We start from the raw sequence: 18,058 nt of genomic DNA, 5'->3' as shown, positions 1-18,058 counted from the left end.
AGACACCTCCAAATAGGCAAAAAATAACCACTTTTTTTTAAATGGAAAAAATGGACCACAAAACAGGCGCAATTTTCAGTGAAATTTGGATGCGAGTAGTAGAAAAATCTGAGCATGAGTTGCGGAGAAATGGCACCCAACAAACCTCCACGTGAACAGCAGAGAATAACCTCAATTTTCAAAGGATTCAATCACACTGATTGTAGATAGAAGGGCATGAGTTTGCAGACCAGAAAAAATCAAGGGACTTACAGACAAGATGGCACAATTTTATTTAGCAAAAAACCCTAGTCGAACCAGAGGCTTTGGTAGCAAATATGCATGAAAATAATTTCAAAAATAAAAGGCAAATAATTTCAACCAAGTAATTATAATTATTTTTGAAAGAATTTAGAGTATTGGCTCTAATACCATATTACGAAGTAATTGGTAAATATTTGCTTCATATTAACAGAAACCGAGAGGTCAATATATACAAAAGAATAAAACGATGTTTCCTTAGGAAACAATCGTAAAGAACATAAATATTTTATTCTAGCTAAAGGAAAGCTAAAGAAAGCTAACAGATAACTACAACTACCTAAATATTAGAAACATTCTAATATTTACAATAGATTACATACAGATAACCATTAACTAATAATAGAAGCTTATCTATTATCGTAATAGAGATGACCATATCATGTGATAAAGTTTTGTGGTTGACACACATGCTTGTAGCTATTGTGTTTGTCATGATGACATGAAATCTGCAAATGATATTTCCTTTGCTAAGAGGGAGTCTTAAAGTTTGGTAGTAGCACGAGACATTTGTGTACCTGTGATTGCAGCAGCATTATATTTGAGATACTTGTTGCTGCATTATTTAATCCTTTAATACAATGAGGCTGTGAAGAGCCTTTATTTATGAACGATCTTCATATGAAGAGCCGTGTCTTTTTAAGATCATGAAGAGTCTTCAACATTGGCTAATGAAGAGACCATGCATAGATATTGAACAGTCAAGACAATGAAAGGTCAAGACAACGAAAGGGTCTTCACTTTGTAACAGCAAGATAATTAAGGGTCAAGACAATTTTATATATTCTTCAAAAGGAGTTCGTATAAAAGCATATTGACATCTTGTGCTTCTTGTGCTTATGAAGAGCCACGTCTTTTGAAGATCATGTAGAGTCTTCAATGTTGTCCAATGAAGAGTCCATGCGTAGATATTGAAGAGTCAAGACAATGAAAGGTCAAGACAACAAAGAAGTCTTCGCTTTGTTATGGCAAGATAATTAAGGGTCAAGGCAATTTTATATATTCTTCAAAAGGAGTTCATATAAAAACATATTGACATCTTGTGCTTCTGAATATTACTGCAGTTTGTGCCTTGTGTTTGGGAATATAGTATTTCAAACCATAGTTGGAAAGCTCTCACTCGGCAATAACTCACCAAGCTCCTAAAAGTTTATTCAGGAAAAAATCAGCCAATTTTTATAAAAAACTCCGGAAAACTCATGAACCTAAAAAACCCACTAAAATTTAATTTAAAATACTTTTTTTTGCAAATTTCAATGAGAAAATGCATTTAATGAGTTAATTAAAGAGAACCTGTCAATAGCTTGGAACCCTTTTTCTCCCCTAGGCTTGACCCTCTGAACAGTGAAAATGAACTAGCAAACCAAAAAAATAACGTTTTTGGCTTTAACAAGCTGCGGCCAAGTTGTTTTGTAAAACTCGCCGATTTTTTTTCTGCGAGCAGAACTGCAAACTCATCACCTAGAAAAACTCGGCGATAAGTGGCAAATCGCCAAGTATCCAGTGATTATGCCAACTATGTTTCAGACTACTGATTATTCAATAAAAAGTGATTTTATTGTGTGGCAGGGCTTTTCCCCTCATGTTGGAGGGTCTTCCCAGGATAAATTGTCTTGACTTAGTGTTTGTTATTGCTTCTGTTCTGTTGTTATTGCTGTTTATCTTTGTTTCTGTGCATAACATTAACAATAACAACTCATTATAAATATATTATCCTGACAAAAGATCAGATAACAAAAGTGAGCAGCTGCTGCAAAATACAAGTACAAACGCCCACTCAACTACAGCTTCCACCGAACTTCTCCAACTTCTCACACTTTCTCAAAAGAGAAAATACATGAAATAGCAGTCTACCAGTAGCAAAGAGCAGCAAAATGTGCTGTTATGAACAGCAATACAAATCTGGAAACACCTCTAAAGTTCTAAACTATGCACTCAAATCCTCCACAAAACAATTACAAACTCTTAGAGAAAACACTGCTAACTAAAAGCATTTGGCACCAATACAACTTCTAGAAGAGATTGCCCTTAGAGAATATCTAGACCACTGCCTTTGAGCCTCAATCTTATTGATTTATCAGACTCGGAGATCTCTCTTCATTGGTTTATAAAACTTTGAAGAAATACAGCACCAGCTGGTTCAAATGAGCAAGAAAGAATGCTCCTAAAAGAGGCCAAAAGCATGCATATGCATGAAACCAATTCAATTTCCAAGTTGGAATACCAAATATCATGCCCAAGGAGATCACTCCATTAAATACATGTAACCTTCATAGCCATGTGTCACGTGTCTTCTTCCACTCCCAATGCAAACTGGGACTTGTCTGAGTTTGTCACAAGTCACTAAATGTCAAAAACAGACCAAAAACAAATTAAGGAGCCAAATGTCACAACCAAGAGAAGATATTTTCTTGCATGAAGTTTATGTAAGGGTTCATTAATTTATTTCACTCCAAACATGTTGTGTGACTTGTTTTGGTTTGGCATGGCCATTAAATGCCAAAATAAGCTTAAAAGAGAATCTCATGCTGATGTTGAAAAAATAATCACAATTTAAAAATTATGTTTAAATAATATTATAATATCAACCAAATCACCAAATTTATTAATATTTCCAAAATAATCAACTGGCCCTTTGCTATTGGGATGCATACCTTGTCCCCAAATCCCCCATCCCCATCCCCTTTGCGTTTCCAGGTCAGTAGGACACAAAGAGGACATCCCCTTCCCATCCCCAATAAGCAGAAGTTGGCTGACATGATAGGGGAGGTTTCCTACCTTAAAATAAACCAAAAACTATATTTATTTATTTTTTATAACTCGGTATGAGAATAAAAACTATGTATTTAGATGACAAATGTATGAGAATCAAATATTATCATCAAAATACACATTAGAAGTTATAGTTTAATTTTCTAAGGCATTCCAAGTCCAAGTCTCGATACAATGATCGAAAAGTTTCAATCTTGAGTTTTGAAATAAAGAATGCATTATTTTAAGCCTTTGAATGATTGTACTTTATTTGTTTTGAAAATGTTTACCATTTGGCACTGATCATAGTGGCTACCATTGGATGATCCAATTCTGCGAGAGGGTGATGGTTATTCAGATGCCTCCAAGTCTTTCAATATTGATAGCCTGAATGAGGATTAGTTTCATGGACTATTGAATTTGATGTTTGAGACTGCTGTTATAATGCTTTATTAAAATTTATTATGCTGTTATACTATTGCTATGATGATTTATTTATATATTGATATTGTTGTTATCAGTTATTGAAATATTTGTCACTCTCCCACTATATATAATGTCACCATTCCCTGCCGTCCAATGTCGTCCCCATCCCTGAACTGCTGTGGAACATGGGCAAATGGATATTTTTAGAAAATTTTGATAAAAAGGACATGACGAAAAATAGATTAAATCTTCCACAGTAATCTTTGATTAAACAACCATGCGGGTTCACTCTTGAAATACCGGAACATGCAATTTAAGCATATAGAAAAACTTTTATTGGGTTTGCAACAGTCTAGAAATGGGCGAATTTTCAACGTCCAAATGCTTCATATATAAGCAGCAGTCCAGACATCTGTTAAAATAAAATGGGTTTTTTGCCTGATGGAGCCTCATGCACCCCAAACACACTAGGTTCATTTGCCCTAGTTTGGGGTAGACCTCAGTAAAAAAATCATTAAGAAAACTAGAAATGTCAGACAAAAAGTAAACGCGTGTTTCATGTAAATAATATATTAGTCACATTATGTTACAGCCAACTATTACGGTAGAGCCATATTTCAACTGGTATCGACAGAATTAAAGAGAATTTTGAGGTTCTCCTCAAAGAGTTTTGAGCTATGCGATTGTGGGCAGAACGATCCCAGGCAATATGTGAAGGCATTAATTTACAAAATATGATACGATATGTCTGCTTTACTAAGCTTCATAACTATCTTGTATTTCAAATTTCAAGGTTCGTGTTTAATTTTTTAAATAATAGCATACCCAAGTTTTGTTAGCATAACCCGATATATAAGCCATTCACATATTTCTAATTACGTTGTTTGTAGAAAATAGAAAAGATTTGGAGCTGGCCCAAATTGTAGATATCAAAATCATGATACAGAGGTTCTCACTCCAAGTATATATACCGTGATTTGGTGGTGAGTTTGTGAGATAAGGTGTAATCACTAGTTTTCACGTAGTGTATTCAAACAAACATTAGCGGCCCTGAGCCTCAGCAACTCAAAAGTAGATGCCCTAAGTCGATACATCGGAGCACATATCTTGTAACCCCCGAGATCTCCAATTATGGTGCTCCCCGCAACCGTACCAGTTTTCCAACAGCCCACAGAATATAATGTGTCCTCCACCGGTTGGATTTGTTGGCTATAATCGAGTTTCAACCCACAACTAAAACAGACTTATGTAATCTACAATTGCAATAGCAATGTGCACTTAGGTAAAGCTGGAAACAAATAAATAAAACGTACTGGAAGCAGACTGCAAACAAAGGAGCCGAAGAACGTGGGAGCCATAGGCAAAAGTTCGCGTCTCATAGCTGCAAATACAAAAATTAAAAAATATCAGATTGGAATGAAGCATGTTATTGCATTAAAATTATATCAATTGAACGTCGAGGTAACCTCTCATTTACGAAGAAGGCTTCGTCCAGACATACGCAATCGTTGTCGTCGTCTTCTGCTAGGCCTTGTATGCTTGGTCTCTCGGTTTCCATTTCTTCTAAAGGATAGGCTTAAACGTAACACCGCCTTCTGCAGCTTGCAGTTACGAATTTTCCCAATGGCCAGAGAATCTTTATATAATTTTTAAAAGTATTTATGGTCAATGTTTAATAGTTTAGTTGAGGCTCCGTTTAGTTGGGGAAGATGAATTTGTCGCATCACCAGGGTATCTTATAATCTGGTTTTGTGGTTTGGAAAGACAATGGTCTATTTGGTTGACACGGAAGATGAATATACCGTGGACCCTACAATATTATTAAAAAAATTGTTATAAAATTCAAAAGCTGGTTTTAATTTCGAATTCCACCTTTTTATTGGAAGAAACATCTTCCAATTTTTGAGCAAAATTGGAAGATGAAATTGAAAACCAGGTTATAATTTTAACCAACCAAACCCCCATGTTTTTTCCGCAAAACCTAGTTTTAACGCTGATAACCTAGTTTTGGCCCTCATCTTCCAGCAACCAAACGAGCCCTGAGTGTTTCGAAATGGCATTTATAAAATCCAATGTTGTACTGAGCATTTAATTTTAAAAATAAATTACATATTTCATATTATTTATTAAATATTTAATTATTTTAAATATTGTATTATTTATTGAAAATTAAGATTTTGTCAAATGTCTATTGTTATCAAATGGTAGTTTACTAAAAATACATATTGGTTTAACATCTTTTAATTCATATTCAAATATAAATATGAGATATTTAAGTTTTTACACAAAAGGAAAAGTGATGATGTTAACTTTGACAAAGAGAAAGAAAGACTTAAACTTTGAAAGGTATTAGGACAATTTTATGAGGCAAAAGCCAACCACAACAATATATTTGTGATGGTGTTATAATCCAAATTAGTATCATACTCAAAGAAACAAGAAAAGTACCAAGTTAGTGCATGCAAGAAGACTACATGCTCATGTGTGTTCTTAAAAAGTCACAATTTTTAGTCATTTTTCCTCATTTTCTTCCCTCTCTTTGGTGATACCCTCTCTTCTTGTCCAGTAAGGAGAGCTAGTATTTTGCATCCACCCCATTTAACCAACAATATAGTTTAATCCAATAACTATGACAACCACAACATGCTATAATATTTTTTAAAAATCACAAAGATAAGAAAGCACATCTATTTATTTTAATTGTCATCATGCATGATATTCTCTTTCTACATATGATAAATTAAACAAAAAAATAATAGCACCATTATCTTCTTGTCATACTTTTTACAACAAAATTTAAAATTTATTGTGAAGTATTAGCAGAAATAAGCTTGTCAAAAAATGAGATGTGACATCTTCAAGGATCATCACCCTCGATGATTTAGTTTAATCGTGTATTACCAAAGAATGTCATTTTTTATTGATGCATAAATTAATCAAATAGATGAGGAAATGTGCATAATATTCTTAAGTGGTGTTGTCCTTTAAATATTGGTCTCATTGGACCTTGCACTAATTGACTTCTACATTACACAACTGAAACTTACAAATCTCAAGCACTTTGAGACCTGCTCAATCATGACCATTCTAGGTTTAGAAATTAAAGAGCACTTCCAAAAGTATATGATTGAAACCAATATGTACTTCATCAAGTAGGATACTTGAAAGACATTATGCTTGCGAGAAAGAGTAGGTGGTAAGCCTAGTTTATAAGAAACTAAGTTAGTCACTTCTAAGATCTTAGATGGATGCACATAATTAAGTGCTAGTTTGGCTAGCTTGCCAAAGCGAACTGAACTCTTATAAGGCTTTAATCTTAATAGAACCTTATCCCTAATAAAATTTAGCATGGTACATAAGCATGGCATTCGCATGACTCTTCCTTTTGTTAGAGTGATTACAACATGTTATCTAATTATTTATTAAGTATTTCATTTAGTTTCTTTTCTCACACAAACTAAACTTAGATTCATTATTTCAACTAGAGTTGTCTTTTCTATCTTTAATTGAGTTTAGTTGAGCTTAATTTAGCTCCTATCTTGTTTTGTTTTAGTTAGATTCCAAATTTAAGATTAGGGGATCTCTTATTTTCATTAAAGAAAAATATTCACTCATTGTAATTGTATCCCACTTTGTTATTATGTAATCAATATAAAATTCAAAATTCAAGTTATAGAGCCTATTATCTTTTCTTAATGTCTTTTATAGGATAGGTATTTCGCTTGCAATTATTATTGACTCGTGTTGTTGTTTCATCAACTCCTATACCTTCTATCATTTGATTCTACTAATATTTTTTTAATTAGCTTAATTTCGCCCTCTACTTCCATAAATATTTTCATCCCAAGGTTATTCCCATCGTCTAATCTATCCCAACTTATAACAAATCAATTTTTTTTGCCATATTATGATTCAAGGGAGCCATTTTAATGATAAATGATAAGCTTTATAAGGAAACACAACTAATGAAAGGTACACAACTCATGTAATGTTAATTCATACAATTCATCATGAATAGACATTCTAATTATTTGTTAAATATTTTAGTTTGATTGACTATTTCCAAATGACAGACTAAAACTCTATTCAACTATTCAACTAACTTAGCATTGAAACAAAAAAATTCAAAATATTGAATTCATTCGCACATCTCTATCTCATATCATTTTCATAGGACTCCATGAAATATATAATTTTTTGGTAACCAAACCTTCTTCTCTGGTGAGTGCTCCATTAGTGAGGTTTCCTACAATAGAATGTGCTACTTTCATAAGTTTAGCCACAACCAAACAACTCCCATAAAAAAAATTCTCGACATGGACCTAAACCCTGGACAAATTTCATATGGATAAAACTGCCATTTCCATTAAGGAATGTCATGGGGGCATAATAATCATGCCAGCTATTGATTTGTAACCTTCTTTTGATAATATCTTGAGGACCCAATCACAAAAAAATACAATATCTTACTTTATAGGTCCTTCCAAATATAGAGCAAAATGAAAGTTGTTAACATTTTGTTATTTTTGAACCCCTATAAGTAACATGTGTGCTTTTTCGAAATGCCTTAATTAACCGTGATCTTGGATATAAAATCTATTACTAGACCTCATTAATCCATCTAATTCAAATGGATACCCTTCATGTAGCATCACCAGGATTCTTATTGTTTTACTTATGAATTTATCATAAAATTCATCTCTTTAAGATTGTCTCAACTGTTCATCTCAAAAATGTGTTTGAATTGAAGTCATTATAATAATGCGCCTTTAATTACTTAGTGCATCTATATTTTGATTCTCCTTTTATTTTATAATAATTATACCAAAACCATAATCTAGGAAAATTTCTAGTCAATGTCTTTAACATTCCTTGAGGTTTTTCTAAGTGAAAATGTATTCAAGGTCTAGTCACATGATTTGAGTTCAAAATAAATTCTTATTAGTTAATATTCATATTTGCAAGGCATGAACAAGCTCAATTAAGTGTAAATCATACAAACCATAAAAATCATAATTTAACTCATATGGCCTGAATATAAAGAAAAAATGTTAAAGTCATAAAAAGATGAAATGAATGAAACCCACCAGCTACCTTATTTTATACCTTATTTGTCCATTGATCAAGTCAAAGTGAGTGCACCCTTCATTACTTGATTTTTTTCATTTGATGTTCATATTGGGTAATATTTGATTGATTCTTGTATTAAAATAATGTTGACGTTAGGGTTGATAGATGGATATAATTGTAGTATAAGGATTTTAAAAAGTTTGATGATTAAAATGAGAGAAAAGGCCTTCATTTACATTTTTTCTTGAGGAAAATGATCAACCAAGATAAAACGGTTCAACAATATAATTAAATGAGATTAAAGGCTTAGATTTAGGGCTTAGTCTTGTAGTAAGTATCACAATAAGTGAAGTGTTAGATCTAAGTGTGCTCACACATGTGAGCACACATAGGCAATATTTTGAAAGGAAGAAGTGGGAGAATGTAGGGTTCATAGTTTATGGTGTGTATAAGAGACAGGGATAATATAGTGTGACCTTTGAATGCTCACATGTGTGTGGTCATATAGGGATTGGGACACTTATCAATTGACAACAAGTTCATATCTTGACCCTAGTAGATGTGCATAGTGATTATAATTAATTGGACTATGATGGAGGGTGACATGAAAATAAATATCAAGGAAAAAAGTAATGAAGGTTAATTTTCCTAATGAACTAATTTATAAATTATAGTGTGCTAGATAAGCTTATTAGTACATGATAGGAAACATTGGCATAACACCCCTCTAGTACCATCTGGATTGAAAAGATACTCGACCTCGTGGCTTCATTCTTATCAAAGGAATCCCTTGTCAATTTAGTCAAGCTCCTCATTTGACTAAATCCATCAATCAAGAAAGCATTAACTAATTGATGCACTTGATGGATTTGGGGAACAAAGCTAGACTTGATTAAATAGATATGAATTTATTTAATTAAAGGTGAGGGATATATATGTAAAGGGTTAAGATTAATAAAATAAATATAAATTTGTAGAACTAAATGTAGGAGGTTATATTTATATATATATGTGTGTGTGTGTGTGTGTGTGTGTGTGTGTGTATGTGTGTGTGTGTGTGTGTATATATATATATATGTATATATATATATATACATACATATGTATATATGTATATATACATATGTATATATACATATATACATATGTATATATGTATATATACATATGTATATATGTATATATCTATATATACATATATGTATATATCTATATATACATATGTATGTATATATCTATATGTATATATGTATATATACATATATATATATGTATATATCTATATGTATATATACATATATATATACATATATATATATATGTATATATACATATATACATATAGATATATACATATATATATATATATATATGTATATACATATACACACACACACATACATACATATATGTATATATGTATATATGCATACATATATGTATATACATATACATATACATATACATATGTATATATATGTATATATGTATATATATGTATACATATATACATATATATACATATGTATATGTATATATATATATACATATACATATGTATATATATGTATATATGTATACATATATATATACATATATACATATATATACATATGTATATGTATATACATATATCTATATATGTATATACGTATAGACATATATGTATACATATATATATACATATATACATATATATACATATGTATATGTATATACATATATCTATATATGTATATACGTATAGACATATATGTATATATGTATAGACATATATGTATATACACATATATATACATACATATATACATATACATACATATGTATATACATATACATATATGTATATGTATATACACATATATGTGTGTGTGTGTGTACATATGTATATGTGTATGTATATATGTATATATATACATATATACATACACATATACATATATATATATACACATATACATATATACATATACATATACATATGTGTGTGTGTGTATACACATACACACATATACATATGTATATATATACATATATATACATATGTATGTGTGTGTGTGTGTGTGTGTGTATTCAATTTGGTGGATGGAATAAAGTTTAATATAAATGAATATGAAAAAATATAGGTATCTACAACCACAATTTCTTAGATTTATTGAAATGATGTTAAGGTAACACAACTCCCCACACTAACCCTGATAAGAGGGTTATATAAAACTTTGAAAATATTTACAAAAGTTATATAATCTTAACAAAAACAAACATAGCATCCATACCACAACACAATTATTTCATTGGGTAAATCCTTCCAAGATAAAAACTCCCTTTGCAAAAGTTACTCTATATATTATTAAAATGTAGAACGAAAAAATATAATATACTTGTAAATAAAGTTTCTTACAATAATAAAACCAACTAGAGATCTAGAGGTAACTCATTAGCTATAAGACTCGTATACTCAATCTCTATCTCATACACCTAATTTATAGGAGATACAATACATAAAATTGTCAAATGGTATTACAAGACCATGGGCTAAAAACACACAAAAAATGGCACCAAGTTATCTCCAATATAAGGTGCCCTATGATATGTCACGCCAACATAAGCATGTAACATTGTTTTACATTTCATATTTAGTAGATCCAACTTTTATAGGTTGTGAATCTTGATCCAAGAGTTTAGTTGACAAAGCATTTGAAATGCTAAAAAGCTCATGAAGTGTTCATTCAAAATTGACTTCAAAATATCTATTCACAAATTTTAAAAGTGAAAAATCTGATATTTTTAAACCTATGCATGATCTTCTAATGAAAATAAATCAACATGCTTATTAAGCTAATTTATATGTTTGGGGAAAATTTTGGACCAATCTTCTCTCAAATGTAAAGTTACTATAAATAATAACCACATGTAAGTGTAAGGTTGATACTAGCTCTTCTTAAAATTATTGAACTTCTTGAAACCCTTTGAAGAATAGAGGGAACATGTATATTATAGTTTAATTGCTAGGGGTTATGGCACCATAGACTCCAAACACCATCTAAAATTCTATGTGCTCATAGACATACTTAAATAATCTAGAACATTCATTAGAATGTCAACCTTAGCCAATTTCACCTTTCAATCCTTGACCATATCCATGATAAAATGATATTTAACATCAATGTGTTTAGTGATGACATTAAAGTTTGGGTTCTTAGTTAGGTGGATCACACTAATGTTGTCACATTAAATTGCCATTACACACTATTTTATTTTATGTTTGAACACGACATCTTAAGACAAATGGATTCTTTATAGTTTTGAGTAGTTATCATTAACTCAACTTCAGTAGTGGAATAAAAAACCACATGTCACTTTTCATATAACTAACTACATCACTTATAGAGTAAACACATAAGAACTTTTTGTATCTTTTTCTATCAACATCACTAGAATAATTTGAATTCATATAATTGTGAATATCAAGGGAAATTGTGTTTCATATCAAATTTCCATGATAAAAAAATTATATTCAAGTTACTCTTCAAATGTTCAAAGTCTCTTTTGACTACATCCAACTCTAACATGATTATACATATAATTGGAAACAACTCCTACTTCTTGGGCAATGTCTAGTCTAGTGCAAATGTTAACATACATCAAAATTCCAATTGTACTCTAGCAAGGTACTTTTCTCATTCTTCCATATATTATGAGGATATTAGATAGTAAAAAGAGATAGTTTCAAATAATTGTAAAAGAAACACATAGTGGTCTACAAACTTTCATATTAAGCCTCTGCAAAATTGAGCTTATATACTTACTTTAGCCTATCCATTGATTTCTATTGACTCTAGATATCATCTATTTTTATTTGCAATAACATTTATAGCCATACTAAAATATTTCTTTTTTATTATTTGTAGCGTAATAGTAACAAGAGTAAATTATTATAGTAAGATTAAGATTTTTGTTTTGAAATCATTCATTTCCCTCTACAAATTAACATCATTTACATTTATTTCAATGCACATGAAAATATAACCATTACATATGTAATAAACATAGTGATTTGATTGAAAACACTCAACTCGTTTAACTCATTATTTTAACTACCAAGGTGAGAGTAATAAATTTACAAGTTCCACCAAATCCAAGGAACCCTATGATTAGCACTTCCCCACAGTGAGAATTATCAACTCAGTTTTGCTAATGAGAGGAACCAATGCTCAAACTGCTAAAATAGTTTCAATGATACTCTAGATTAAGGTCTATTTTTGAGAAAACTCCAACTCTCCTCATTTGATAAAAACAAATTATCAATCCTTGGCAAGAGGTATCAGTTATGCATCATCACCTTATTCAACTGATGATCAATAGCACATGAGTAAAAATATCCATCCTTCTTTTTAATGAATATGACTAGTTCTCTTTTAGGGAAACATTGGTATGAATATGGCCCTTAACCGATGATTTATCCAATTACAAGTGAATCTCACTTAACTCAAATTTGGTCATGTGGTACAATATCTTAGGAATGGGATCTTCTCTAGGAATGATTTTTAATGCAGAAATATTTTATAAACCTAGGTGGCATTTCTAGAATCTCGCTCAAGAACACATCTAAAAGCTTCTATGGACTGGGTTATCATCAAGAGACACCTCTTTAATCTCACTCTAATGATATTTCTCATCAAGACCATGAACAACTAGTATTTATGTCACTTGTTCTACTTATATTGAATGGATGAGATACATGAAGCAAAATAGATCTCTACACCTATATCGGCTCCACTTTCCCACCTATATCATCCATCCATTGTCTCAAATTGAATTTACCATCTATATAAGCATATTGGTAAGCTAAACAATCCATACCCAAAATAACTTGGTAGAATCACAAGGATACAATAATTTATGGCAGTAATGAAGGTGTCTAAATGTAACACAAAACTAGAAATCACTAACCTACCTTTTCACCACTAGCACAAATTAGTCCACAAGAAAAGAGGAAATAAAGAAGTCAGAAGTATCAAAATCAAATAAATAAAGGTTGAAATTCCACATAACACACTTGTAGTACCAATAATGTACAATGATTCTCAACCATAAATTTATCTACTTTTACAAAAAAAAAATTATGAAATTTTCTCACATCCCCTTATACAGGCTTAAAAGTGGTCTACCCCTAACTAATCCTAGAATTAATCTTTGAGGGTAGCAAGATGATATATGATCAAACTTTATTTATTATTATGGCTAAAACTTTTAGTAGATCTGTTCTTAGACAAAAGGCATTAGCAAATCGGCAAGGTATTAATATACTGAATTTTGAGATTTCTGTCACTCATAATTTATTTGTTGATGATACTCTTCTATTTGGTAGATATTCAATCAGAGAAGCCAAGTGTATCAAGAAGATCCTAGACATTTATACTAATGGGTTTGGTCAAGTCATCAATTTGAATAAATCAAAAAAAAATTGCTTTACACGCCTAAGTCAGTAAAAAATAGATTAGTTAACATTCTTGGTTTCTCAGTGGAAGAATTGTCATCTCTCTAGCTGGGGATTTTGTTCTTTTTGGGCCCAATGAAGCCATCATTTTGGGATAATGTGATTAATAGATTAAAAGATAGGATTTCAGCCTAGAAGGCGAGGTGGCTTTCCCTCTCTAGGAGAATTTTATTGATCAAAATTGTTCTTCTCACCATCCCTAATTATTACTTCTCTGTTCTTCAAGCTTCGTCCTCTTGTTATTGTTCAAATTGAGAAAATCATTTGTAATTTTCTGTGGTCTTATAATATGAATAATGCTATGAAAATACCTTTGATTTCCTTACAAAAGATGTCTCTGTGTAAGTCCTATGGTGGGGTTGGGGTCCATAATATCTTGCTTAGGAATAAAGCTTTTGGTGGGAAATTAGTCTAGAATATGTACTTTAAATCTCAATCTTTATGGTGTCAAATCATTCAAGCTAATTATCTTGATTCCACTTGTCTTCATAGAATCTTTACTATTTCTAACCCTCCATTAGGGTCACCTTCCTGGAATTTTATGATGTCATCTAGGGCAGATGTCACTAAATTCTTGTCTTGGTAGGTTCATTCTAGTCTTGATGTTCTCTTGGAATGGATATCCTTCATTATGTTGTAATCCATCATTGCACAAGGTTATGTAAATTACATGTAGTAAATAGGTAGTTCGACTAGTGGACTATGTGGATAATGTTGACATTGTGTCTCACAAGCTTTGTTGGAAAGATCCCTTCTCACTGTCCATTGATAGAGAATTGGCTAGGAATTTTGATGTCATCTTGGCTAGCAAAGTGGTTTTTTTGTCTAGAGGGTCTGATAGGCTCATGTGGTGCCCTACTAAGACTGGGATGTATTTAGTTAAATGTGGTTGTGAGGTCCTTATGGGAATGTCTGAGCAGCATGATGCAAAGCAAGCTTTCACATTTGATTGGGATAAGAGTGTCTTGCCAAAAGCAAGAATTTTTTCTTGGTTGATCATTCAAGGTAGAATTTTGACTAGTGATAGGCTATGTAGATTGCATATTACAGATTCCTTTAAGTGTGTCTTGTGTGGTCTTTATAATGAATATGTTGATCACCTTTTTGTGCATTGTCACTTTTCCATGCAGTGTTGGTATTTTGTTTTGGGTAAATTGCCTCTTTACCTTCCTTTTCATAAGTCTTTATAGGACCTATTCCAATCTTGGCCAATTTTGTTTACCAATTCTATTTTTGCATGTTTATGGCCTATTGTTCCCTCATCAATCATTTGGTCTATCTAGTGGGAACAAAATAAGAGGATCTTTTGAAAAGAAGTGTATGATATAAGTAGTGTGATTGACACAATTGAACGACTTATCTCTAAATTAGTCAATAACTTTGTTAATGGTCATTTTAAGCCCAATGGTATGTTTTCCTCTTGGGATAGTCTAATTCTTCATAATTGGAAGCTTATTTCTCTGCCTTCATCTCTTGTGTTCCCTTGATCTATAGGAACTCTATCAAATGGATGCCTCCTGACTCTTTGTTTGTTAAGCTAAATTTTGATGGGGCATCTAGAGGGAATCCTGGTAAATCAAGTGTTGGGATATCCTTGTGAAATCATTCCGAGGTACTGCTAGCTTTTTATGCAAAATCAATCCCAGTTGGAACTAATAATATGGCGGAGTCCACAACTTTGTTGGAGGGGCTGGTCTTAGCTAAGTATATGTCGTTTTCTTGTGTTGCATGTAGAAGGTGATTCTTCTGTAGTTATTAATGCATGCATACATAGGAAGATCAATAATTGGCATATGGATTGTACTTTCCAGCGTATTTGGGATCTCATTGATTCTTTGGATTGCTATTTGTTATCACATGTGTATAGGGAAGGTAATGCTCTAGCCAACAGATTAACCAATATTGGCTGTGATGGTACTATCTTAGACTCTTGTTCTTCTAAGCATATGCTAGATATGTTTCCTTGTATTGTTTCTATCAATAGAAGTGAATCCTAACTTTCCTATTTGGTGGGAATTACTAGGTTTGTGTTAAGATGGTTAATATCATTAGGTATGTTTTTCCTATGCATATCTGATTTATTTGATATGGTTTTGAGTAAGCACACATTATGGTGGCATTAATCATTTTAGCATTGGGTTAGTAATTGGCATCAGGTGGGATTGATGTATATAGGGTACATAATTGTTAGCTTTAGATTAGAATGAATAATATTGTATATTCTTGGTTTCTCGCCCTTTGAAGCAGATGCATGATTTGGCCTTTTGTCCTATAAGTTAATTGTTATTTTTCCTATTTGGTGTGATTTACTAAGTTAGTACAATGATGATTAATACCTGTAGATATGTTTTTCTTATGCATATCTTACTGGTTAGATATGGTTTAAGTGAGCAGTCACATTTGTTGTATTAATTATTTTTGCATTGGATTAGAAAGTGGCATCAAGTGGGGAAAGTTTAATTAATTCAAGGATGGGATATATGTTCTCAAGTGGCATTAGGAGGATCTATCACTTGTACTTTTTAGGATTTTAGGATTATTTTGCAAGGGTATTTTGTGTATGATGTTGGTTAGTTTTTTGTCGTACTCCCTCGTGGCTATAAGATCCACCAGATGGTTGTGTTTTTCGCTCTTCTTTGGATTTGACCTCTTTGAGTTTGTACTTTATCCTTTTTTATTCTTCTGTTGGAGTCCTCTTCATTCAGTAGAGTTGTGCGGATAATTATTTTTTCTTCATTTTGTCCTACTAATTAGTACTCATCTCTTGTGAGTTGTCTTGCATTTTCAATGTGTAGGTTCTGATTCACACTATCCAGCTCGTGTGGCCTAAATTGTGTTTTAATGAGATTGATTACATATATCTTTTCCCATAATGGTTTTGAGTAGGAGTTTTTTTTTATCATGCTAGCTCTTGCATTTTTCTTGGTTTCCTTGGTTTCCAGGTGGTCGCTTTTGGCTTCTGCATTTACTACGAGCCGTTCTTCATTGTGGGAGTATTTATAGTACTTAATGTTGAATTCTTCTTAGTTGTCTGGGCTTTTGGGTGGTCACGTTTGGCATCTACTTTTTCTTTGAGTCATTCTTCACATGTGTTTGTAGCATCATCATGTCGAGTCACCACAATTCACTGGTTGGAGTAAGCTATCCAGTCAAAGTTTGTTCAACTTGTTCCTCGCTTCATATGGAATACTATACAAGGAATTTCAGGGTGTTTCTGGAGTTGGACGATTGGGAGAAGCCTTTTCTCAGCTGAATCAAAGATGATATGCTAGCTACCTTGTTCATTTGTGATCATCCTCATATCTGTAGAGGAATCAAGAGGATTATTGGGCATGAGATTCTCTTTCCCTCTGGCAAAAGATTAATATATCCATCTCACATTTTGTTGATTTTTCTGTCTAATGCTATGGATTTATTGCAATCCCCATTCCTCTTGGAGCTGATAATTACCAAATTTATTAGACCTGCTTATTTACAAGGGGGAAAGCTTACTAAAGCCTATTAGAAATATGATTTTTGGAGTGGTGTTGCCTTCATTGGCAGTTTGTTTCATCATCATGCACTCCTTAGCAATCATAGTGTTTATATGGTTTATGAGAGTATCAAAAAAGCCCTAGAGAGGTAGTTGTTTCGTCTTGTTAAGGCTGCATTGCAGCAATATGGTGGTTGCTTACCCAAAAATTATGTCAATAATGTGCATCAAATTGTCTTTGCTTTATTATATCTTTTAGATCATGAACCTTCTCAGGCCCCTGTTCCACCTGTGGTTAATCCTTCCTCGACCACCCCCTATCTTACTCTTAAGATTGGTAATTTTGCTTTTATGGTAGGGGATACGGAGGAATATATTTACTTGGTTCTTGTGGTTTTTTTGGTTTTGTGTTTTGCACTCTTTTTGTGAGCAAATATCTACACAAAGTTTTTCAGCACTCTGGACAGTAGCTGGATTAGTCGATTGGCTTGGCTTTGTAGCAATTTTATGTTGATATTTGGTGACATTTTGTACAAATT

The 18,058-nt window shown here is 32.1% G+C and overlaps 1 protein-coding gene across 1 annotated transcript in view; it reads right to left on the bottom strand.

Moving 5' to 3' along the window:
* Nucleotides 1–5,121, bottom strand: part of LOC149534098 (Putative methyltransferase family protein) — a 114,809-nt gene extending 109,688 nt beyond the window's left edge. The window contains exons 1-2 of the mRNA XM_089804599.1: nucleotides 4,944–5,121; nucleotides 4,791–4,858 (exon numbers count right to left, since the gene is read on the bottom strand). Coding sequence (XP_089660725.1) covers nucleotides 4,791–4,858; nucleotides 4,944–5,035 — 160 coding nt within the window. The 5' untranslated portion in view covers nucleotides 5,036–5,121. The remainder of the gene's footprint in view (nucleotides 1–4,790; nucleotides 4,859–4,943) is intronic.
* Nucleotides 5,122–18,058: the final 12,937 nt, after the last annotated feature.

Source organism: Cupressus sempervirens, chromosome 10, assembly GCF_028749045.1.
Source record: "Cupressus sempervirens isolate cs-2001-9-10 chromosome 10, ASM2874904v1, whole genome shotgun sequence".
Classification (NCBI taxonomy): Eukaryota; Viridiplantae; Streptophyta; class Pinopsida; order Cupressales; family Cupressaceae; genus Cupressus; species Cupressus sempervirens.
Note: the sequence above shows the minus strand (reverse complement) of the source record. Positions and strands in the feature narration are given on the sequence as shown.